The sequence below is a fragment of the Paralichthys olivaceus genome, chromosome 10 (assembly GCF_024713975.1).
Source record: "Paralichthys olivaceus isolate ysfri-2021 chromosome 10, ASM2471397v2, whole genome shotgun sequence".
Classification (NCBI taxonomy): Eukaryota; Metazoa; Chordata; class Actinopteri; order Pleuronectiformes; family Paralichthyidae; genus Paralichthys; species Paralichthys olivaceus.
In genome coordinates this window covers 15,587,501-15,612,045 of record NC_091102.1, presented here as the reverse complement: position 1 = coordinate 15,612,045, position 24,545 = coordinate 15,587,501, and the positions used below count along the sequence as shown (strand labels likewise).

The 24,545-nt window shown below is 40.6% G+C and overlaps 2 protein-coding genes across 2 annotated transcripts; both read right to left on the bottom strand.

Annotated features, from left to right (window-relative positions):
* Nucleotides 1-2,481: 2,481 nt before the first annotated feature.
* Nucleotides 2,482-3,429, bottom strand: LOC109631126 (olfactory receptor 2A7-like). Its single transcript, XM_020089722.2, has one exon. The coding sequence runs from the start codon at nt 3,427-3,429 to the stop codon at nt 2,482-2,484; it is 948 nt and encodes a 315-aa protein (XP_019945281.2).
* Nucleotides 3,430-9,800: 6,371 nt separating this feature from the next.
* Nucleotides 9,801-14,287, bottom strand: LOC109631316 (frizzled-7-A-like). The gene has a single exon (XM_020089974.2). It carries the CDS (start codon nt 13,803-13,805, stop codon nt 12,099-12,101), a length of 1,707 nt encoding a protein of 568 aa, XP_019945533.1. The 5' UTR covers nt 13,806-14,287; the 3' UTR covers nt 9,801-12,098.
* Nucleotides 14,288-24,545: the final 10,258 nt, after the last annotated feature.

Here is a 24,545-nt window from a genome sequence, read left to right as displayed (position 1 = left end):
TTCAGATGAAAACGCCCTTGACAGTTACGAAACTTCCCCACAATGCATATCAAGATTTGTGATAACACTGTAGGCAGATATTTTATTCAGGCTAGGGAGTTTCACATCTGCAATTAGTATTTCCTAATGAGAGCCCTTTAGAGGAACAATGTACACCCTGAGTGTTGTTTTTCTTTGTCTTGTTTGCAGTATTGTCAAATTTGCTTGTGTATTTGCATGTTTCCTTAAAGGTACAGTGTGTAGAATTTCGTCATATCTAGTGTTGAAGTTGCATGTTGCAGCTGAACACCCCTCAGCTCACCCTCCCCTTCCAAACATGAAAAAGAAACTCTGGTAGCTTCAGTTGTCATAAAAACTCAAAATGTGTTTAGTTTGTCCAGTCTGGACTAATATAAAAAACATGGCGGCCTCTGTAGAGAAGACCCCCTTGATGTAAATATAAAGTATTTAAATATAAAGGGCTTTTTCTGGGGTAAAGAAAAGTACAATTTATACAATTTACATGAAACAAACTAGTGAAGACATCATAAGGATTATTCTACATTAAATTTCTGCCAGTAGATCCCTTTCACCTAAATCTTACACACTGGACCTTGTGCAGTGTGTTGAGCTCTCAGGGACACCGTACTATGGGCAGTGTGTAGCTTATTATACATAGAGACAGGTCTGTTGCAAATAATTGTTGATGGGTTTAATTGTTTTGTTTCTGGGTTTTGTGTTTTTCTCAGTAACCAACCAGATCAATTAAGACCAATACTAAGAATAAAGATTTGATAGTTGAATTTACTGAAACATTATCAAAAGAAAATCAACATTGGCGTGGTTGTAACGTTTTTATTTCCAGTTTTAGTCAGTTAGTAAGATACTGACTTCAGGGTCTGTCTGTATGTACTGACCACAATAATAACTGCATACTGTATGTGAGTCCTTGAACACCAACAACATGGTTCCCTGTGAGTGAAGAAATTTGACAGCTTTTGGCATAAACTATTAAATTCAATGTAAAATGAGAATAACAGCACTGTTTAAAATAAATGACAAAATATTGTGTTTAACACTTCGTCCCATGAGGTCAGTGTACAATGACCATTGGATCATCATTAGTTAGCTGAAGCCAGCCCTGTTCCCTGAGGCCTTGTTGTTTTCCACCGACACACACAAGGGTCATCACAGTAATGATACCCACGTGCATTGGGCCTCTGAACGTGGTGGTAATACACAAGTCAGTATGGTGAATGGTAATTAGGATATATTTTATTATTGTGATTGTAAAAAATATACACACATAGACACATACAAGCAAACATGTTCGCTTTTGTAATTTTAGGGGAAATTTACATTGACATTCATTAAATTCCTAGAAACTTCAACTACAGAGCATAACCTAATCTTATGTGAGAAAATAATTGCTAAAAATATGAGTAACGACAGTGAACTATGTAACACTGAGTTGGGGATTTTAAATGTTAAACTAAGATTATTAAGGAAAAAAAAGCGAGCATTAGCATCAGCTGAATTGTAGGTTTCTACAGTTTGCCTTCATCCTGCAAACGCATCTTATCTAGAATAATTAAAACAGATGAGATGAAGAAGATGAGGTTTTTTTCGATGCGTCACATTGATTAAGAGCACACACATAAAAACATTAACTAAAACGTTACAAAACAACACTTACATATGTGTAACATGTTTTGATGGGTTCATTGTCTTAATTTTTTTACTCATCAGACATAAATATAGATTTTTCTGAACCCTGCATAACACAAATGAACACATACTGTATAGACCTGTAGTCCTATGAAGTCCACTGATGCACATGTTGTCCAAACACATGGGTTCATGTAGGTTTTAATCATATATTATTGTTTAACACCAAAATTGCACAATAATATAATAAAGTAAAGGAGAAATAAGTGAGTCAACTACCTACAATCCATCCATACCAGTCTGTGAGCCTACAGATCTTAGCCTGCACTCCAGTCGACAGGCCTCAAGCATGTCCTCAGAGAATTGAACAGGTTCCACTACTGATCTGTCTTCAGGCAACACAAGAGCACAGGTTTGTTTCAACGTGTAATGTTGGGCCTCCTGCAATAATATTAGTTTATCAATATATTGAAATAATGTCTGTTAGCTCTTATTACTGAACACATTTAGTTTCACTGACCGAAGCCTGAGGCCAGAAAAACTAAAGCAGTTCCTCCGAAAAGAACATGGTCCTTTTATTTCTGTAGGTTTGATGAATGTTCAATACTAATATTAACTTTGTCACTAAATCAATTTATAAATGGAGAAATATTTTCTGATACGCAGGATAGGAGCAGACTTTAAACACCTCATCCTCCACCTTTTACATCCTATTTGAATGTTAAAACTTTTACACATACAAACACAAATATAAAAGAAAAATGTATTATTATTTGTTGATGAGTTGTGACAATCACAAACACGAATCAACCGTTGTCAAATACATACTGCATATCAAACCTTCAGTCGCAGTTTAAATCTTTGACCTGCCGTCACGCACAAGGAGATTATTCTTTTTCTAACTTTAGTCAGGATCAGCCCGTAGATAATAGGGTTGATTAGAGGGGGGATCAGGAGAAACTGTATGGCCATAAAGTTCTTTAGACTCTGCGGCACAGACGATGATCCATACCTCGAGTACATGACGTCAAAAAGCAAAGCAGCAGTGACATTAAGCAAACACAACAAATGTGGCACACATGTCTGTGTGAACTTCCTCACGCTGTCTTTTGATTTTAAAGCCGACCTCACCACCTGCACATATGAATTCAAGATGAAGAGGACGTGCCCTATGTAGACAGAAATCACAATCAGTCCAACAATATCGTTTACCGTTGTTGCACCGCAAGCAAGTTTGACAATAGCCCAATTCTCACAGTAGAGTTTTTGTATCTGAGAGCCACACAGTCTCAGGTTGGATGCCAAAACTACAATCACTATGTCATTGGAGAGAGGAACGAGCCAGGACAGACACACTAATAAAGCAGTCCTCCGGACAGACATGTGGCTGTGGTACTTCAGTGGCAGACATATGGCCACATATCGGTCATAGGCCATCAGAGCTAGAATAGAGAAATCAATTTTTGCAGAGGAGTACAACACAAAGATCTGCAGAAGGCATCCCGCATACGATATCACCTTTATATCAGACAGAAGATCGAAGGCAAACTTTGGATAGAAGCCTGTCGTCCCATAGATCGCATTGATGCACAAACTACACAAACAAATATACATGGGTTCATGTAGGGTTCGATCCAGTGCTATGATAACAACGAGAGACACATTAACCAGCAGAATAGCACAATAAGATAATAGAGTGAGAGAGAAAAGTGTGGCTCTGTAGTTGACTGTTGCATTGAAGCCAGACAGTGAAAATACAACGATACCAGCAGGATTGATCATTTTGAAGGGATCCTCCAACACAAAACACACTCTCAGACTGTATGTATGCAGGAGGCGGTGCACTGAAAAGCAGAAGAAACGTTTACTGTCTGTCAGTGGTGTGTGTGCTCAGTCGCTTTGGTGTTGCACACGGCTGAGTCAGGGATTTATATTTCATAGGGGACAGCCCCTATTCACATGTAGGCGTCTGACAGAGAGTTAGAGTCCTGACGTCACATCGAGCTGAGGGAACTAATTGTCTTAATTTCTTTCACCCAGCTTTCTAAAAGAAAATGAAGCCTTTTTGTCGAGATCATTTCCCATATTTTCACACATATTGTCAGATGCAGTATCTACAGTACGTCCAAATCCAAAAAAACATTAGTGGTTATTACCCTCTCCTTCAAGTAATATTTTTTGCTTTTTAATTGGCAACTAAAAATGAAGAAAAAACTCAGAGCACATGAAGACAAGCCACCGCTGAGACGGATAGGAATGTCATTCAGTTTAAAGATTTACCTGATGCATCACAGCAGGAAGGTTCTCAGTTCAAATCTCAGCTTGGTCAGGTCGGCACTCCGGCTTCCTCAATAAAAACACATGCAGATTGGAGCTACACTACAGGTTGATGAGAGACTTTAAAGTTTGTGTGAATGAGAGTTGAAGTGATCGTCCCTGTCATAGACCATCAGAGCTAGAATAGAAAAATCACTTGCTGGATAGGAGTATACAACCAAGATCTGCAACAGGTTTACCAGTATAAGAAAGATTGTAAAAGTTGAACTTTAGATCATAAAGGATTTTGGGATAAAAGGTGGCTGCTCTGCCCCAAACGGTGGAGGAATTTGCTGCCATGCAAGGGGAGAAGGAGGTGGTGAGGAGACGGCAGTTGGAGGCCCTCCAGGCACAGGTGTAGCGGTGGACTCAGCTGCTAGAACATCTCCTGGCCAGGTCAGGGTCAGTGCTGCGTCCGCCTCCTCCATCCTGCTTCATTGCCAACCCCCTCCACTTGGCGGGAGGCCAACGACTGTCCCTGATTCCCAGGAGACTCAGTGCACCCTTTTCAGATTATTACCACTGGCTGTTCTGTTTCTCTCTTGTCCTCTGAAACTGAAACCACTGTGAATCAATCACATGGTGCACTGAGACTTAGCATCTTTCCATTCATTTAGTCTCAGTGAGATAGATTTTTGATGTGCGTACTGTAGAGAGGACTGCGAAAGGAGGGAGAAATTAATTTTAATCATCACATCAAAAAGATTATAATGTATGATTTCAAGAAATTGAAATTATATTTAAGCAAGTGAGAGGATGAATTTGAGATATCCACCTATTGTTACTGTTTAGTGTTTCTGCAAAGCAGCTGTTACAGGAACGATCCAAACAGTTTGTGAGGGCTCAGCATCTGAAACCTGAGTGAACAAATAAGGAGCTTGTCCACAGTATGAAACAGCATGAATTGCATTTCCTGCATAAAATGTGCCAAATAATTAGACTTTATTATATTACAGTTTATTATAAGTACAGAAGGTGACCAGGAAATGCCAAAATCCACTGGTGTATGCTGAGATGGTGCCAGAAGGTGCCACTGATTACTTTGACTCTTACTCTCAGACAGTAAACTAAGATAATTTATAGTCCAATTCCTCTATTATGGACTGTTATCGTTTCTCAGATAAGATCAGCACTATCACAAGAGTTTAGTTGGCAATTTAAATATAGCAGTTTGACATCAAACGTCTACCAAAGCTTAAGTTAACTTAACCTTATGTGCCGCCACAGTAAACAATGTTTGTCGGAAATTTTACTTTATTTTTATTTTGCTGGTATGACCATGCCACAATAAGGATTTTGGTTGCTTTTGTTTAGACTTTGTCTTGAGCTCAGAGGGCATTCTGAGGATCCTGGGGGGGGGCTATATCAAACCCAACTTCTACAAGCTTTTGGCAGAAAGTACAGAGGTTGATCATAGAGTTGAAGGTGTTTCTCACTAAATTAATGTTGCTGTAGATCAGTACTAATACGTTTGTCTGGGCCTTAGCCTCCAGTCTCTAACAACAGTGACCATCTCTCAGTGGAAAGGGAGTTTGAGCACAGTTGCATCTGCATGGAGACCACTTGTCTCAGGGCATAACAGACAGTAAATTGATGTCCAAGGGATAAAAAGGTCCAGTGGACTAATGACCCTGAGGCCTAATCATCCTGTTTACTCTGTACTTCTGTGTCTCTGTGACATTGCATCAAGATAGATGAGCATTACATCAGCCTGTATTTCATCAATAACACAGAAATCTCATGTGTATGGACGGAGCACATCAGGCCCTCTCAGGGGAAATGTGTTGGTTGATGCCCCTCAGTGTCTCAGGCCACTGTTTACCAAAGATAAACTTTTAACTCAGACACTGGAAGGGTCAAACACAGATGTTGCACAGTGTAACCTGAATGCATCATGCTTTTATTTACACCGTAATAATGGAACCTTTTAAATCATGTTTTTCACACTGTGTCTCCAGTTCTTTGATGCATAAATCCAAACAAACAGCCATTAAGATTAGTTGCAATGCTTTTTATTTTGTACATCTTTGAACAGTACAGGGTGATAAAGAAACAATGTCTTAAAGGGATAGTTCTCGCAATAATTAAAATTCACTCATCATCTACTCATCACTATGTTTTCACAAGTGTATTTCATGTAAATTGTAGAAATTTTTGTTTTCTTTACCCAATAATGGACGGTTTGTATTTAAAGGTACAGTGTGTAGAATTTAGTGATATCTAGTGTTGAAATTGCATGTTGCAGCTGAACACCCCTCACCTCACCCTCTCCCAAACATGAAGAAGAAACTGTGGCAGCCTTTAATTGTAATAAAAATGTAAAAGGTGTTTGGTTGGTCCAGTTTGAGCTACTGTAAAAAACATGGCGGCCTCTGTAGAGAGGGTCCTCCCGATGTAAAGTATTTGAATAAATATATATAAATATAAAGGGCCTTTTCTGGGGTAAAGAAAAATACAATTCATACAATTTAGATGAAACAAACTGGTGAAAACATCATGAGGATTATTCTACATTAAATTTCTGCCAATAGTTCCCTTTCACCTAAATCTTACACACTGGACCTTTAATTACTTTATATTTACATTAGGAGGGGGTTCTCTCAGTAGAGGCCGCCATGTTTTTTACCGTAGCTCAAACTGGACCAACCAAACACCTTTTACATTTTTATGACAACTGAAGCTACCACAGGTTCTCTGTCATGTTTGGAAGGGGAGGGGTGTTCAGCTGCAATTTGCAACTTCACCATTAGATGTCACTAAATTCTACACAGTGAACCATTAACAAAACACAGTAGCTCATTGTGTAAATGTACCATCATACAAGGTGTTGTTATGTGATTGGCCCTCTGGTGTTACACTGATGCAACACATTGGTTGATGCAATGATTAACAGTCAGTTTAGGCCTGACTCATTTCTCCAATTCATCCTCATGGTGTTGCATATGGATGTGTTCCTTTACTTTGTATTAGTGCAGACTTCTAAAACTCTTATTTAAAATTAGTCTTTTTTTGTTGCATTCCTTTTTTTCTTTCTTTGCTCTTTTCCTGCACTTTGACCATCTTATCCTCTTCCTTTCAATCCTCTTTCCTCTGACCATTTTATTAATCAGCTCTTTTCCAGTATCCCAGCAGGCCTGGTAATCTAGGACAGTGTTTTTCAAAGTGGGGGCCGCGGGCCTCAGAAAATTGCAAAAGTAAAATAATATAATCTAATTATTTTTTTTAATCATTATTATAAAAAATTACGTTTTTTTAAAATCATTATCATAAAATATAATTTAAAAAATTTAAATCATTATTAGAAAATATAATTTACAATAATATATCATATCTAGATGTTATTTGCCATGCTCATCTTTCTGATTGCCTGCCAGTCAAAACATCATTCATGACATCATGACGTTGTGTGTAGACCTGCCGGTTTGCGCCATTTATAATATATATAATATATAATACAGTGTTGAATACATGTTAGTTAATAATATTCTAATGCTAAACAAAGTAAGAAAAAACATTCTAAAATTGATGTTTCTTTACATATTTTTTAGCATTGTCTGTGGGTTTGCAAAGGGGGTCCCGGGCCAGAAGCTGATGCTGTTTGGAGGGCCATGGCATGGAAAAGTTTGGGAACCCCTGGTCTAGGACACGCACACACACATGCACGCACACATGCACGCACACATGCACGCACACATGCACGCACACATGCACGCACACAAACATGCACACACACATACACACACACGCACACACAGACTTCATCACATTAACGACAAATTCTTACATCCGTCTGCATCTTTGACCATTTACAACTTCCTCACAACATCCTCCAACTCTCTCCCTCCTATGTATTGACTTCTTCCTGTCACCATAGTTTCATTATGATTTAACTTCCATTGACAGGCCTGACCAAGTCCCATCTTATTCAAGTTTTCTAGGTGTAAATATATTAAGTTAAATGTATATATATATATATATATATATATATAAAATATTTATATAAATATATACATATATATGTATGTGTGTGTGTGTGTGTGCAGGGCCAACACACAGTAGACTGGAGGCTGCAGTCAGTGTTCTGTTACTTTATAATTCATCTGTGGATAAAATAATTGTCAGCACATCACTGTGTCCGCTTATGTTTTTTTAGATTCCAATAAAGGGACTTTTATTATGTTTTCTGTTGAGTTCTGCAGTTTAGCTGCCATGTTATACCTATAAAAGATATATCTAAAACAAAGACGGGCGAGCTTTGGTTAAAATAAATGTAATAGACTGAATAATATAAAGTTTATGATCTAAGTCAGAACAGGTCTGTTAAAAGCCAATTACCAGACCATTGTATGCATTTCTAGTTGTGGCCACCAGAGGCCAGCTTTTTTCCATGTGTTCAAAAACTGCAAATGCAGTGATCAAAACTTTATATTCAGCTGAAATATGACTTCCTGTCTCTTTTCACACAGTTAGAAAACACAGTGTAAAGATTTCTGTTTATTATCCTGGTGTTTTTACCACAGTTGGATCTTTTGTGTCTGTGTTGTGTGTAAAAATTGCTTTTCTTAATATACGTATGTACTGTATAAAAATACTTGCTTTTGAATAAGTAATTTTATTAAGAGCCCATATCACTTTCTTAGTAGATTAATATTATGTATTTTTAATTGAATTCACAACACAATTCGGAGCAAAGACTAAAGTTGCCTGTTCTCAAAACTCGACCTTCTGTTTCTAACAGTATATTCCATGAATGGAGACAACTGTAAAGTAAATGTCACAGTGTAAAGTTAACAGTTTCTTATGAAGCTGCAGTCCAGCAGACTACTGCATGTAGAAGCACATGGAGGTCAAGATCAGGGACATTTACATATTAAAGAAACATCACATTTCTCTCAATGCAGAGTAGAAAAGATGGATTCGTCTTCTTGCAGGCACCTACTTATCTTTACCAGTAGATGGCGGTGTAGGATCTTTTATTTCATACAAAACTGGAACAGACAGGTTATATATTCATAAGGTCTATGGCAGCAGAATTAATTAACACAGGCAATTAGCAAGGAGGCTAATTAGTATTATTGATGTTCATGTTTTCACTGGTATTATTTGTAATGTCTAACTTTTTATTTCCCTTAGCAGTTTTAATAGGTGTTTCTGCATCAGTGCTTTCCTGCATTTGTCAAATTATTTTGCAGGAAAGATTCTGTTCACAGGCCTCTTAAGAGAGAGTTCTCCTCTTTCATTAATGTGTTTGTGTGTAGGTCTGAGAGCACTGTAAGATCACAAACTAATCCAGCATGTTCAGACATTTCAGGTTTTATTTTCTTATAACATTTGGGGGGCTTTTGGCAGAAAGTTGTGTTGCTCTGAGTTGAGGCTATTTTAGCCAACAGCACAGCAAGGCACTGCTCTCAGCTAGTTAAATGATGTCTTTCATGTTTCCTATATTTCCTTGTTGTGTGTTAAAAGCAGTAATGCTATGCGTGTTGTTGTGTTACAGAAACAACACAAATCCAGGTGTAATTTGGTGACTGATCACATTTCTAGGAGTGCAAGAATTGTGTAGTTCACACATTGGCCACAGTCCCTGCTCACTGCCTCACATTTTTGTGTGTCATTGCTAATGTGTTAACAATCATGTGTTTTTACGGTGCATGAAAAGTATTTCTGCTGACGTGTCTTAACCTTTATGTGGTTAGTGAAAGAAATAAAGAGCCAGCTCAGCTAAGGTGTTCAGAAAACCCTTACAGGGGCCATGTAAACTGAGATATGAAGGTGAATCACTGCTTGTGCGCTACCGCATCTATTTAAAAACAAATACCAGGCGTGTGCTGACAGAATTACAAACCTTATCGCTTTTATTCAAACTGTACACGTACAACAGGCTTATCTCGATAAAAAACAAGTAAAAAAGACAAAAAAACATGAGTATCCCCATAAATACAATATGCCTTTACAAAAACAGTCTGTGTTTACTTGGTAGGTTGCATATGTTCAGATAAAAATACACACAAACACACTCATATTCCTTCTGAAAACGTAGCACAACACAAACAGGTCAGTCTGGTATCGTTGACACTGGCAGATCTCAGCACACACTATGTGTTTGCCTTGTTAGATAGAAGCATGATGGAGGAGAGACGGGTCCTACATGCTAATTTTAACCAGGGTTTGAGGTATGTAATTACATTCACATGGGAAATGTGACATTCCTTGTATACAGACTGCTTTAACAGTACGAGGATTGGTACATGGTGTCTGTTAGTATGTGTGGATATGAGACACAGCTTAAGAGATTAACAGTACCAAATCTTTAAGGTCAAACTGTTGCAGGATTTTTCCATCATTTACATCGCTGTGTGATGTATGTAGAGAAAATGTGATGTAGATCAAGATTCAAAAGCTTCTGGAAATCATATCCTGCCTTACAGCCGACGGCCTTGACATAAAAACACCCTTTTTTCTGCTCTGGTTTCAAAACACAGCCTTCAAATGTGCTGCATTCAACAGTGGATTACTTTTTCTACTTGAGTTTCCATTGAAATTTCAAAAGCTACTCAGGTTACAAAAAAAAGGAACGAACGCCCGTCAGTCCTGAGATACACCTCTGGCTTGTGCTATTTTAATGGTAAAGGCATTTAGTGGAGAGATATCCTGCTCTTCTATTAAAAGCTTTCCAGTAACTCTAGAAAATATTTTTGCAGGAGCTTTTTAACTAATTGAGGTCATGTGAACATTGAGTTTCTCCATTAAAAGTAATCAGGTCAGTTGTAATAATCAACCTCTGCTGTGTAGTGACACCACTGAGCTTTCACCAAACACACAAAACTCATACAACTGTTTTTATATGGAGAGAAAGTACATGCGTCTGTGTTTTAACACTAAATAATGATTCATTAAAAAACTCTAAAATGTTAAGTCTGTAAAAACCATTCAACACTTCGGAGCGAAATAACATAAAATAAGGTAGATTCAGTAACAGTGGGCTGAAAAACAGGTGTGAATGTGTACAGTCATCTTTATCCAGGATAAAATAACATGGAAATTTGTTTTAACTCTGAAGGATTATAGCTGGATCCTTGAAACTGTGCTTTGGATGTCTTAAAAGCTTAAAAGGTCTTTTTGATGGGAGACCACACACAGAGACAAACAATGAGCTGTTGTGTCTCCATTACAGAGAGTGGAAGCCTGTGCTTGTAGTGTGTGTGTGTGTGTTTGTGTGTGCGTGCACATGTGTGGTCTCTTTATATTCGGGTCATCCTGTGGTGGATCAGTCATTTGTAACACTTGTAACCTTTAGGATAGCTGTGCAAACCAATACATAACTTCATTCAGCTTCAGGGTGAACATTCAATACGCGAGCAAATATTCAGTCTGAAAATTTACAAATAAAAAAAGTAGAAAATGGAGGAAAAAAAGGAGTTTGGATCTCTGGGCAACCATTTGGCACAAGATGGGTGGATTATTCCTCAGATTAAAAACCGGTGAGATTGTACTCTGCAATATTTAACAGTATTAAAGCATTTCAGTCCTTAGCTAAAAGCAGAGTAGGCTAATTTATAATCTACATGGTATGGTCCCAGCTCCCCTGATGAATGAAGCCACAGTCAGAGAGTGTGGCTGCTGTAGGGATCAAACCCACTGTGTGACCTTTCTGCTGCAGCATGGACAGACTGCCACACTGCATGACCCATCAGTCGTTTCCTTTACGCTCACCAGAGTAGACAGGAAGTACATTCAAATTGTAATATCAAGGATATAATCAATAATAAGTAAGGGAATTTCATATTAAAAGTAACTTCGCCAGTCTGACATTACAGTTCAGGGACTGGTACGGCCATTGACACCAGTTGTTTGATCCAAAAAGATGCAAAAGCCAGGAGTGAGGGCAGTCTGATGATGACAGTAAAAAGAGAACAAAAATGAAATATATTGAAAATTCATCCAACTTCTACTGAATATCAATCAGAGTTTGTTTGAGTCCAACAACATGAACTGGTGCCAGGACCTGATAACACAAAAATCCAATCGAAAGAAAACATGTCCAAATAGCAATTTAAAGAAAGAAAGCTATTTTTTTTTTATCGTGGTTGATAGATCCAAAACTCCCAGGCCCTGTGCCCCTCCATCCTTCACCTCTACACCGTTGTCTCCCCGTGGCTCCCGTTGCTCAGGCGCTTGTAGAACCTCCGCCAGGACTGGAGTGTCTTTCCAGACCAGACCCAGAACCCCGAGGTGATCCCGACTATCATGGTCATCAGGTATTTGATCATGAACACGGTGAAGTCCGGGGTCATGGGGGCGAAGTTGTGGACCGGGCAGGGCACGGCGAAGCGCTTGCAGGTCTGCATGTGCCAGGTCCGCTCCCAGTGCTCCCTGAAGGCCTGCTCGTAGAAGTAACAGGCGATCACGATGGTGGCCGGTACCGTGTAGAGCACGCTGAACACCCCGATCCGCACCATCAGCTTCTCCAGCTTCTCCGTCTTGGTGCCGTCGTGCTTCATGATCGTGCGGATGCGGAACAGGGACACGAAGCCAGCCAGGAGGAAGGACGTGCCGATGAACAGGTAGACGAACAGCGGGGCCAGGACGAAGCCGCGGAGGGCGTCCACGTTGAAGATCCCGACGAAGCACACCCCGGTCAGGACATCGCCGTCCACCTGACCCATGGCGAGGATGGTGATGGTCTTGATGGCCGGAACCGCCCAAGCGGCCAGGTGGAAATACTGAGAGTTGGCTTCTATTGCCTCATGGCCCCACTTCATCCCAGCGGAAAGGAACCACGTCAAGGACAAAATCACCCACCAGATGGAGCTGGCCATTCCAAAAAAGTACAGCACCATGAAGAGGATGGTGCAGCCCTCCTTCTTGGTCCCCTGGGCCACGGTCCTGTAGCCTTCATCCTTGAATTTATCCACACAGACTACTTTATCCTCCAGGAAGAACCCAGCAGCGTAGGCCACCGCCACCATGAAGTAGCAGCCGGACAGGAAGATGATGGGCCGCTCGGGGTATCGGAACCGCCGCATGTCCACTAAATAAGTGAGCACCGTGAAGAGGGTGCTCACGCAGCACAGGATGGACCAGATACCGACCCACAGTCGGCCGAACTTCACCTCGTCCTCTCGGAAGTACATGATCCCGGTGGGTTTATTGGGCTCACAAGGGGCCCCGCAGTCTTTGACCCCCATGAAGCGGTAACCCAGATAGGTCGGTACCTCCAGCTGCAGGGGGCAGGAGAACTGGTGGTACTGGTTGTGCTGGGGCGTGCGTGGGTTCGGTCGGCCCATATTTGGGGGGAGGGTCACTGGATCGAGCGCATAGGGAGAGGACGACGAGGACGGGCTGCTGGGTTCGGATGTGTTCTGCCCCACGCAGATCTCTCCGGCTCCGTGGACGGGGAAAGCCTCGCAGCGGAGCCGCTCCGGCCACTGGAAGCCGAATTTGTTCATCAGGGCTTCACACCCCTGCCGTGCACGCTCGCACAGGGACCGACATGGGGGGATGGCCTGCTCCAACACGGTGCATACGGGCGCGTACATGGAGCAGAGGAAGAACTTGAGATCCGCGGAGCACTGGACCTTCACCAGCGGGTAGAACTGGTGCACCTCCAGCCCGGCGTCCTCCTGGTTCGTGTGGCCCAGGAGGTTCGGCATGATGGTCTGGTTGTAGGCGATGTCGGTGCACAGCGGGATGGAGATGGGCTGACAGAACCCGTGCTCCGGGATGGATATGCCACTCTCGCTGTTGTAGTGTTGAGCCTCAGTGGGTGAGAAGCACAGCCCGCACAGCAGCCACATGATCCGCAGCGAAACGGAGCCAGTGGTGGACCTGGCCGCCGCCATAGTTGAGGAGGAGGGGGGAGGGAGAGAAAAAACTTTGATCCAAGTAGGGCGACTTAAAAACGGCGGAAAAGCGTCGAAAACCAGCTGCAAACGTCCCAACACTGCGGCCGTAGTCCAAAAGAACCGACTTGCGATATCCTGCCTCGACTTTTTCTTGTATTTCACGCAGATAAATCCAAATGAAACGTTCGTCGTGTCATGACTTCTTGATGGTCTTTGTAAGTGACTCCAAGCAGTCCACTCTCTCAGCCAGTCCCGGGAAAACCACTCTCTAACTCCCGCTTTCTCGATGCGCCGCGAACCCGAGTAACTCCAACGCGTCCGGTGCTTTGCGGTTTCGACTCTGACCCAAAGTAACGACGGTTTAAAACGCGAACAGACGCATATTTCCACGGTTTTCTCGGCTTGACTTCATGCGGCGCGTCGGTTCACATGCTGAGCGGTTGAAGTCCGGAGACTCGCTCCCTCCGCACTCCGCTCGGATTCCACCGGTTTCCAGGCGCCCCCCGCCGCCATTGGCCAGACCCCCGACAGCACACAGGGGCGCCTTGAAACCGGCGACGCGCCTCGGCCAATCCCGGCGTTTGTTTTCCTGCAGGACTCGTTCCTGATTGGCCCTCACCGCTCATCGCAGGAAAATATGTTACTGTAATTACATTAGAGCACAAGTTTGACAAACATAATCACTTTTCTGTTTTGGTGTTTCAACTCAATTTCCCTGCAGCCTCACTTGTGTAGAGCATTTAAATATCACATGTGACACAAGCAAGTCTATTTACGTTTCTTTCTTTCATTCATGAAAATTTTAAGTGTATAAACCCTGAACAGTAGGAAGCAAACACCACCTCAACACATTGTCGTAAAGTTACATCTTGGACTGAAAGTACAGTTGCACAGTTTGCATATAGTTTGCCCTATGTAAGCGATTTAAATGTTATAGATTACATAAAGAAGTGCATTAACTTTATTTTCTAACATTTAGGGAAATAAAATAAACAACGCATTTGTTACTTGTCAGATTATTTCTTAGTTTTCTTTCTTTACTTTTGCTGCACTAATGTAAACGCAGTTACTTTTTAAAAAACACAACTGAGGGTACACATGGACAAATCTGCTTGTGTCAAATGTGAAAAACTAAAGTCAACTTATCCCCCTATGCAGTAGATATTCATAGGAAACACTGCAACTAGTGAACTTCAAGAAATAATGTTCAAATTCAATTAATGCTTAGAGTCCCACCCCCATAAAACAGTTCCCTTGTTCTAGGCCTCTGAATAATTAATGTCTACATTTCATAGATCCTCTGCAATTCAATTTTCAATTGCTAACAGGCATCAGTAATTGCTTAAGCCAATTTTTCAAAACTTTTCATTGAGAGTCTGCATTACCAACATGTATCTTGGCCAAACAATGAATCTCACCCACAAACCTCTCTCACATCATTGAAAACACTTCATGTATGTCTCAGAACAAGATCGTTTGACCATAACTCTGGCAACACTGACTTCAATAACACTCACAACAGGGAGCATCACAATGCCTGATCAAATGATCAACTTTTATTTTAATTAGTTTAGTTTTGATTATTTTTCACATAAATCAGTATTTCATTATAGATTTTAGAATTTTTACTTCAAATGTATGTAATATGTAAAATTCTGTAATATCCTTACTATATATAGTAGTATGGCACAATGCAATGTCAGCTCAGTCAGGTTATCGTGCTACAAACACTGTAGCATGATAACCTAATTGTTCCAAGTCAAAGTGTTCCATTTCTAATGCCAGCCCCAATTTTTTTTTAATGGAACAGTAGAATAAAGCGAATTTTCCATTGCTTTTTTCTTTTCTTTGCTATTCTAGCATCTGTCACTTGCTACATATGTGACACAGCACTATGTGGTGTCGACAAAAAGTTGTGTTTTAGTCTGTTTAGTTTCCAGCTTTTTCCCATCTACACTATTTAAATGTGCAGCTTGGAAGCTGAGTTCTCTCCATCTCCTCACAGAATATCTGAACACACAGTCACTCAGTGTTTGCAGGTAAATATACTGCAGCACCGTGAGCAAACCATGACAAAAATGCCGTAGAACCCAAATGGATTCCAGCATCTCAACCACTCAATCACAGTAAGTACATGTTTCATTTTTCTCCTTTAAGTGACTTATTGCAAACAATCAGATGCAGCTCCTGCTCCGATCTGTATAATCGTGGGAATAAAGAGCAGCAGCAGCCAACACTGCAGAAATTTGCACAGGGCCTCAGAGTGTGGGGGGTGTGGGCGGTTCCTGGTGGTCTCGCTGCATTTGGTGTGTTTCTACCCCGAGTGGAATAAAGAGGGTGGGGGTAGGTTAGTGTGGGGGAAGGGACAGGAAGAAGAGAGAAGGTCAAAGAGGGCAGGGGGGGAGAGAAGGAGGCAGAGCAGGAAGAGAAGCTGAAACTAAAGGAAAAGTTGGTCGGGTTCCCCGCTGTAATCTGGCCTATAAAAAAGTAGGCAGTTAGACTCAAATAGGCCAGTGGGCTGGTATAGATTTCTGAACAAGCACAGAAAGATAGTCATCCAGAAACTCTCAGGTCAAATGCCATTCCTTGTCATCTAGGATCTATTTGTGCCGCCTGAGACACAGCTGACCATAGTACTACTAAAAAAATAGAAAAGTGGGCTGGACCTTCTCAGACCATCCTCCAGGACAGGGACTACTTTGTCTCATTTCGTAACCGAGCATATCAACATGACACACTCATTTCCTGGATCTTAACCTTTACATGCTTGCATTGGGACATATCACGCACGATAAAAACTGAAACAAAACACCATCAACACTCTCAATTCTTTGTTCTATTATATATTTGTCATGCAGTTTTAAATGTTACAGCTCATCTAAGACATAGGGAGAAATGTACATCTCTGGCTCTCTGTTATCATTTGAAGTCACTCTTGTCGTCAAGCTACTTTACATTCCTAGACTAAACTAAACATGAAGACGCAGCATTTAATCATGTGTTCCACATAACAGGAACAAACCTCTAAAATATGTAAACCTGGCTCCAACTTCAAAACCAGGTTAAAAAGTCCTTTGATCTCCACTGGCTTTGGTTGACTCTTAAATTCAAATAACTATATTTATCTATTAGAAACTCATTTTGAGTAAAAGCATCAGTGTGTATTTTACAGGTAAAGGGAGCAACAGAAGTGCCACGCAAATCTTTTAACAGTAAAAGTAATAAAAAAAAACAATAAATATTGTTAAAATGAATAGATCAACTAATTATGAGGCTTATTAAAATATTTATTGCCCACCTAATGCGTACATACTCAATACCCTTTTTCATATCTATTTTAAGCTTCTTATTTACAATAAATAAACTTTGTTTCAATGTCTATCCTACATTTATTCTTGAATGTCTTCTATGTGTTATGTTACACACTTTTCATTGTCTATTGTATAAGAAATATGTCGCTTGGCATTTTGCTATCTTAGCTGAAAATGCTAAGACCCGTTTAGTATGAATGTGTGACTGTAAGTATGACAAATTTATGATCAGGGTGTAGCCCATCTCTGGGACTGGTTCCAGCCTCTGCAACAACAGAGTTGGATGGATTGCAAACTGCTAACAAGGGAAATGAGAAGATGATCTACGGCTGCCCTAGGTGTCCCCACTGTTGATAGACTCCATCTGTTAGCCGTCTTACATCCAGCTGAGGTCAAGGAGGTTTTTTACAAGTTATCCCGTAACACCAAAACTAAAATCTAATTTTTTAAAAATGAAAATAATTGAAATACCTGGAACTGTTGTTAGTAAAACATGCATATAACAATTTTAAGTGGCCAATTTAAAAAGAATGTGGACAGATAAAGGCATTTTTTTGTGATGTGATGATAAAATCAGTTTAAAATCTTTACTGGCAAGTTGCAGCAGGATAACCTAATTTGTTATCCTTGCTTTTTCCATCTATCTACCCAAGTGGGTCTCTAATAGAATCAATGCACACTGACCTCACTTTCATCACACCCAGCACTGAAAAGCAGATTGTATTGATTTGCAAAAGAGGAGGAGGTTCGTCCCACCGCATCGTCGGTGTGATCTGGTCGTGGTCACATTGTTGTCTATTCAGAAAAAGCTTGACCTCATCAGGGTCTTCAGTTGTTCAGAGACACACTGCAGCTGTGGACGTCATATCTTTGGCCTTAAAAAAGGCATTATGAATCGAATATAGACATTAAAATATAGAAACAAATAGTAAGGCTAGTACTGCAAGCTTCAGTACACTCAATAATTAGTCTGAGGGATAATCACATTTGGTTTCACTAGTTTGTTTTAGCCTCTGAAGGACAGCTGTGTAGCCTAATAATTAAAGACTCCAGCTATTAAGGTTATTGATTGATATTTATAGATGTTGTTAGTATACTGTGATTTCCCAGGAGAGTATTTTTCAAACGCCATCTAATCAGTGTAACCGCTCACAGACATAATAATGTTAAACACTAGAATGAATGACCGGATGGAAGCCCATATTTCCCTTTCACATTTACTAAACATGTTTGCACCAGTGGGGCAATTAATCAGTCTAATTGTTTATCGACTGTTTATACATATTTTTTGTTGTCCTAATTAGGGATTTTGAGCAAAGTGGACATTAAAAGGAATTTGTTAAACAAATGTCCAACTTTTGGTCTCACATAAAGTTCACTGCCTCAAACATTAGTTCACATATGACGATGAGTTTTGCATATATTTACCATAGTTTGATTTGTATAGATTTTGGAAAATTTGTTCCATTAATTTCTCATATTGCTGTCCTCCTCAAAAGCATCAATATATACAGTGCACTGTTCTCATAAAAACGGGTTCGAGACTCTACTCTGAGGTCTGTGCATAGAACGTTTTTTAATAAAACAGTTTTCACTTTTGAGCCTAACTTTGGCTGGAGAGTTTGGAGAGTTTGGAGAAGTTGAAGAGATGTTCCAACACCATTTACCCTTCACGATAGTGATTGCAATATCTAGACTTCGTACGATACAGAGTTCTGATCCAATGCATTTAAAATAATAACAAACTTGAATGACCTATTTGATGTATGCTACTAACTAACTTTCATGTGATGGCTCTTCGAATGCTTTATGAGATTGCTAGTCTTGTATTTGGCAGCACTAATGCCGCCTCTCGAAAACTAAAGTCTTGCACACGGTGCACGTTGCCGTTGTACTTGTGGGACTTTCCAGCGTGAAATATTCCCAAATTGCTGACTTTGCAAAAAAAAACTGCTTTAGTGAGCTAGTTCTTACTAACGCTTCACTACCAGAAATCAGTTCTTTGCCAGTGGCAGTACAGCGTGAATGCTGTTTTGGAGTGGAGAGGAAGTAAAATCAGGGAAAAGCCAGTTATAGTTTTATTTGGGTGAAACTTATAAAGGCTACTTTAAATTTGTTGTATCTGTTTTGTGCATAGATTCATGTACTCGCCTGTGCCCGACTTGGCATTTTCAGCAGCATCTGAGACATTTCTGATGCTGGTATCTGTATCAGAATATCTCTAATAATTTCATCCATATCTGTTTGTTGGTTATTTGGTTTGTAAGCAAGATCACAACAATTGTGTATCTTTGCATTGGGAGGTATGGCATTTTTTTAACAAGTAGAAATCAGAATCTCGATAAATTAAATGTGGTGGGCCATGGAAGATGAACTCTATGAGCCCCATTTTAGTTTGAGTTTGTCATACAGTATGTGCCATGTGTTGGAGTAAAACCTCCGAAGCCATGCTGACTACTGCTGCCTGTGGTGTGAATGCTGTTATACACTAACCAGCATGTAAAAGCATACACTTTGAACAAATTTACAAGTGGGTGAAGCAATCTGTCTTCCTCCCCATGTGCCTCTCACACACACTCACACACACACGTAGACACACAGACACACACACACCCTCCCTGCTCGTTCCTGTCTGTGGTGTAAAACGCAGCAGTTGGTAGGCACACCGGGTCAAATGGACGTGCTCCATCGTTGCTAACTGAAGCTGTTTGTTTGTGTGTGTGAGAGTATGTTTGTGGATACTGTCTGCAGTGGTCAAGCACACGCGGGGCAGTCCAGCAGGTTTTCCAGACAGTCAGTCACTGTTTGGACTGCGGTCTGCTGCAGCTGGACATCTGCTGGAGAGGAAAGGAAGAAGAGGAAAAAAAGTTACACAAACAACAAATAGATTTACAGTAGGCCGAAGTGAAATAAAAACAACAAAAAAAGATTTTGATGGTTGGGACTGTACTTGCTCAGTTCGAGGGTAGCAAGGAGTGTGACCGCCGCGCAAAGTATGCAAGCTACCATGTGAAACCCAATACTGAACAACTATTTAGATGTGGAGCTGAGGTGGAAAAACACGGGGCCTTTTAGTTTGGTCTGAGGAGGTTGTCAAATTTGAGGAGGGCTTAAAGGACATGTTGGCTGACCAAGTTGGTCTAACCAGCACGTTAAGTGTTTCTGGGGAGCGAGCATTAGTTTAACACGCTGTGCTGGTGTTTATTAATGCTTTGACCCATGTTTTTCATGTGTGATTTTGCATGCATGCAGTGATTATGTGTTTTTAATGTAGTGTGTATACATGATAAACAGTAAAACTTGCCAACTAGCCATCAATAAATCAAGTCATCATTTCATAATTTTATCAACTGTCCTGCCTACACACACCCTGCCTGTGCTCTGACTGTGCATGACAGGAGTCTTCAGTTGGAGAGACAAACACAGCTGAGACACAGACAATGGTCAGAAGTTAGCGAACAGGTCACAAAAAAGTCGTCTTCTAGCAGTTGTCAGTCGTTGCATGTTTATGGTGGGATATATTGATTGCATGTATTCAAAGTGCAGCCTTCTCTTGCTATCTTTCCAGGATAACCAACCCTAGCTTTTAGATCCACACTGAACTCTGGATATTCTCCTAAAACAATCCAGAGGGGCTGTATGAGAGAATGCAAACGTCAGAGTCAGTTGCTCCAGACAATCTCCAGAGTGCAAGAATAGCAGGATATGATTCGTTGTGAGTGAGTGGATGAGTTGATGACATTTCAAAATTGAATAATACAAATATCTTAGAATAAAAAAAGAGGTGCCATATACATACAAGACACCAAAGAAGATGACAACTTGGGAAGACAAGAGCTTTTAGAGAGCTTTTAATGATAAGAACTGACACTGGTGTTGATGTGCTGTCAACAAATACACTTTCCACAGCAGAATTTGTACATCATGTCCTGCCTCCTGCATACTCTGCCCAGATGTTCCAGAGTTCATGTCTGAAAACAAGGACATATAAATTCATTGATAAAATGTAGTTTACATGACATCTGATCATTTTCCAAATCCTATATCATGTATTTTTTTTCTTGTATGCTTAACATAACATGGAAATCATCCCCCCAGTGTCCTGGTGTTCAAATTAAATAATGTAAAGTTATATTTTTCTCTTGTGAAGTAACAAGTGTGGTTTAATATAAAAAGTCTGCAGGTGTGGTGCAGATACTTCACTGAAAAGCCTCAAAAAAACATTTTCTGGATTTACTTGGGCCCTGTCCATACTACGTCACTATGAAACCACTAAGCCTCGAACAGTTACTCTTAAACTGTTTACTGTGTAATTAAAAGTTGCCAGCTGCACTCTGTCCGCTCAAATGCAAGTGAAAGTGTGTGGTTGAACATTTCGAATGCATACTTTGATCCTTTCTGCTTCATCTATGGCTGTGTGAGATTTGAAGATGGGTGAATGAAGATGAGTGGTAGATGTTGAATGTCGCAGCTCTAAATCAGTTGTGAAACGCATAAAATATACAAATTCTTATATTATTCTCAGTTATCCTTATTTATCATACCCGACTTCATTGAGTCCCTTGCCTAGTGTTCTTATGCTGTCTTTGTGTGTCATAGTTTGTATTATATATATATAGCCCTATAGAAGTATGTGCAAGAGGGCTGGCCTGAATGGGGGGAGGGGAGATCAACCTTAAGAAGTCAGTAGAGAGAGAAGGAGAGAGAGGGAGGAATGCAGGCAGCTGGTTTGTGTCTGTCAGTGCCACACAGAGAGCCTACAGTACTGGACTACTCTCACACACACACACACAGACACACACAAATGCACACTCTCTCTCTCACACACCCAGCGCAGCGATGAAAGAATGATTTATTTGGTCCAACAGAGTGTGTGTTCGGTCCAGTGGCAGGCGACAGGAAGCTCACTGGCCGATGTCTCAACTACTTGGAGGAAAAACTGATGAGAGTGTGTTACGAATAAAAATCAGCGCAGCACATCAGAACAAAATGTTTGATGCAACAGGCATGAAATGCACTCATATCAAACAGAGTCGGAGTTGGGAGGATTTGTGGGGCCTTGTTTTATTTATGTCACTGACACGCATCAGTGGACTGCTCAGAATTCTCAAACTATTTATTTTTATTTCATCAGTATCCATTCTTCATTCATTTTTCAAATCAATTACCTTTTTTTTTGTGAGACTTTGTTAAAGGGGCATTGATTCAACTTTGTGATCATTTTGGTGGATTTTGTGTGTGGTGCTGTTGAACTTAATTGCTTTACACAAAGAGGTGTTTCTGTTATTTAGCCTCCTCTTGTTGATTCGCTAGGGGTGGACAAAATAATCCCTGTCGTCATAACACAATACAATTCAACAACTCAACAAACTGCAACCTCCAAAGTGATCATAGTTAAACCAACAGCTCTTCATTACATTTTATTGCAGGACTGTTATATCAGACAACATTTTATTCAGGTGTTCCTAATATACTGACTATTGACTGAAAACTGTTCGTATGATATGATACGAAATAGTATTAACAATGTGTAGCATTACATGCAACAGTCACCTGACACCAATAACACCTGATAAACTAGAATGACACAAGCCTTTTACAGAACAACATTTAAATCAGCTGGATTCAGATTTTCATTTGGATCTGCATCAAATTTTCCACACTCATACCTCTTACACACCAATATTAGAAGGTAGACACAGGTTTTTTTTTCATGCGACCAAACCTGCCAAAAAAGGCAATTGACTTCTTATCCATTACCAGTAGAGATATTTACCTTTGTGTTTCAAATCGACATCAGGAGTGCACCAACAACTGTGACGCTCTCTCACCTCACTGTCTTACCAACTTAGCATGTTCACCCAGGTGTCACAGAGCCGAATAGCACCTCTGTTTCTTTAGTCATTTGACCCAGGATTCAATGCAGATTAAATACATTCCCATTGCAGTGCTAGTGAGATGTTTGACCAGTGGAAAAGGGGCTTCAAAAATCAGTCCCCTTAATAAGCCGGATTCTTTTCATCAAGATCCATGAACTATTCCCAAGGAAACTGATGACAATACAAAGGAGACCGATTTTGTAATGTTAAAATTATCAAAAAAAAAATCCTGGATCCGCACTTCTCTCCGGCAGTGCGTCAAAATTGAATGGGTTATTTCTTCTTCCAACAAATCTTGCAGAAATCTATTCAGTAGTTTTGCATAATTCTGCTGAAAAATGAACAAACCAATGGACAAGGAAAACATAACCTCCAATAATGTCCTAATTAACATGAATCACATGACACAAAGATACATGGTGATTAAGTGGCAGCACAGTGTGAGATGGGTAAGTGAGCTCAGAGCAGGTCTCAAATGTTGAGGAGCAGTAGCCTGCAGGTCTGAGCTCTGATATTGATACTGTCAGCCAGATGGAAAAAACGGTTTGTGCGCTGGGTGGCGAGATCATCATGCGGTCCTTCCACACAGACGACGTGTGTGGTGAATGTTCTCATTGGCAGAGAGCTCTCTGCCAATGGTCTACTCTGCTGTTCGCGCCGATCTCTGGAGAGACCTGTGGTTGTGAGCACAGTGCTGCCAAACCAGAGATGCAACCAGTCGAATGTTCTCGATAGTGTGTCTGCAATAGCTGGGGAGGATGGCCGGGTCCTGGCCAAATTTCTTTAGCCTCCTTAGAAAGAAGAGGTAGACAGCTTGAGCCACGGTGTCTGTGTAAACAGGTCAGTCAGAAACGTGCACTAAGATACAAGGTACTTAAAACTGGTGACCCTCCCAGCAGGGACGTGGTCACCTCCTGCAGCTTCCTGTAACCTGTCTTCATAGGTCGAAGGCTTTTGTCATCACACCCACTCACTAGGTTTTCAACAACAGTTCGGTTCCAAGTCATTCACCATCAGTGAGGAGGTCAGGGTGGAGGAGGTGGGGTTACCAGTTCTCACCATCCAACGCCTTTTCATTATGAAGTCAAGGAAGCTGCTGCAGGAGGTGTCAAGTCTCAGCCCAGTGCTCTCAGTGTAGACTCAACTTAACTAAAGCTATGCATTCAATGTCTGTGCCAAGGGTGTTAGGTTTTCTCTATTGAGGATGGGAAATGTGACATCTCTCCAAAGGTGAAGCCAAAGTGTCTGGATCACCATCTATTTGCTTGGTGCAGTACACGTCATACTGCCTCCTCCAAGTCAGTAAATTGGACATGGAACAGACTAATTATATGTCATATACATTTTTCTCAAAAACTGTCTGTAATTTTAATAATATCGAAGTGCTCAGTGTTTGAGTATTTTTAGTTTTAAAAAGATTTTTTTATTTTGCAGACTTTATCACATTCATATCATGAAACCCATTACATTTTGGCACAGACCCTTCTTTAACATCGCAAGATCTGTGTTTTTCTTTACATTTCACCAATTTCCCAGGGTTCCCAGCT

Bases quoted from the DNA above. Each gene is read 5' to 3' on its own strand.
- LOC109631126 (XM_020089722.2), bottom strand. From the start codon at position 3,429: ATGATCAATCCTGCTGGTATCGTTGTATTTTCACTGTCTGGCTTCAAT.
- LOC109631316 (XM_020089974.2), bottom strand. From the start codon at position 13,805: ATGGCGGCGGCCAGGTCCACCACTGGCTCCGTTTCGCTGCGGATCATG.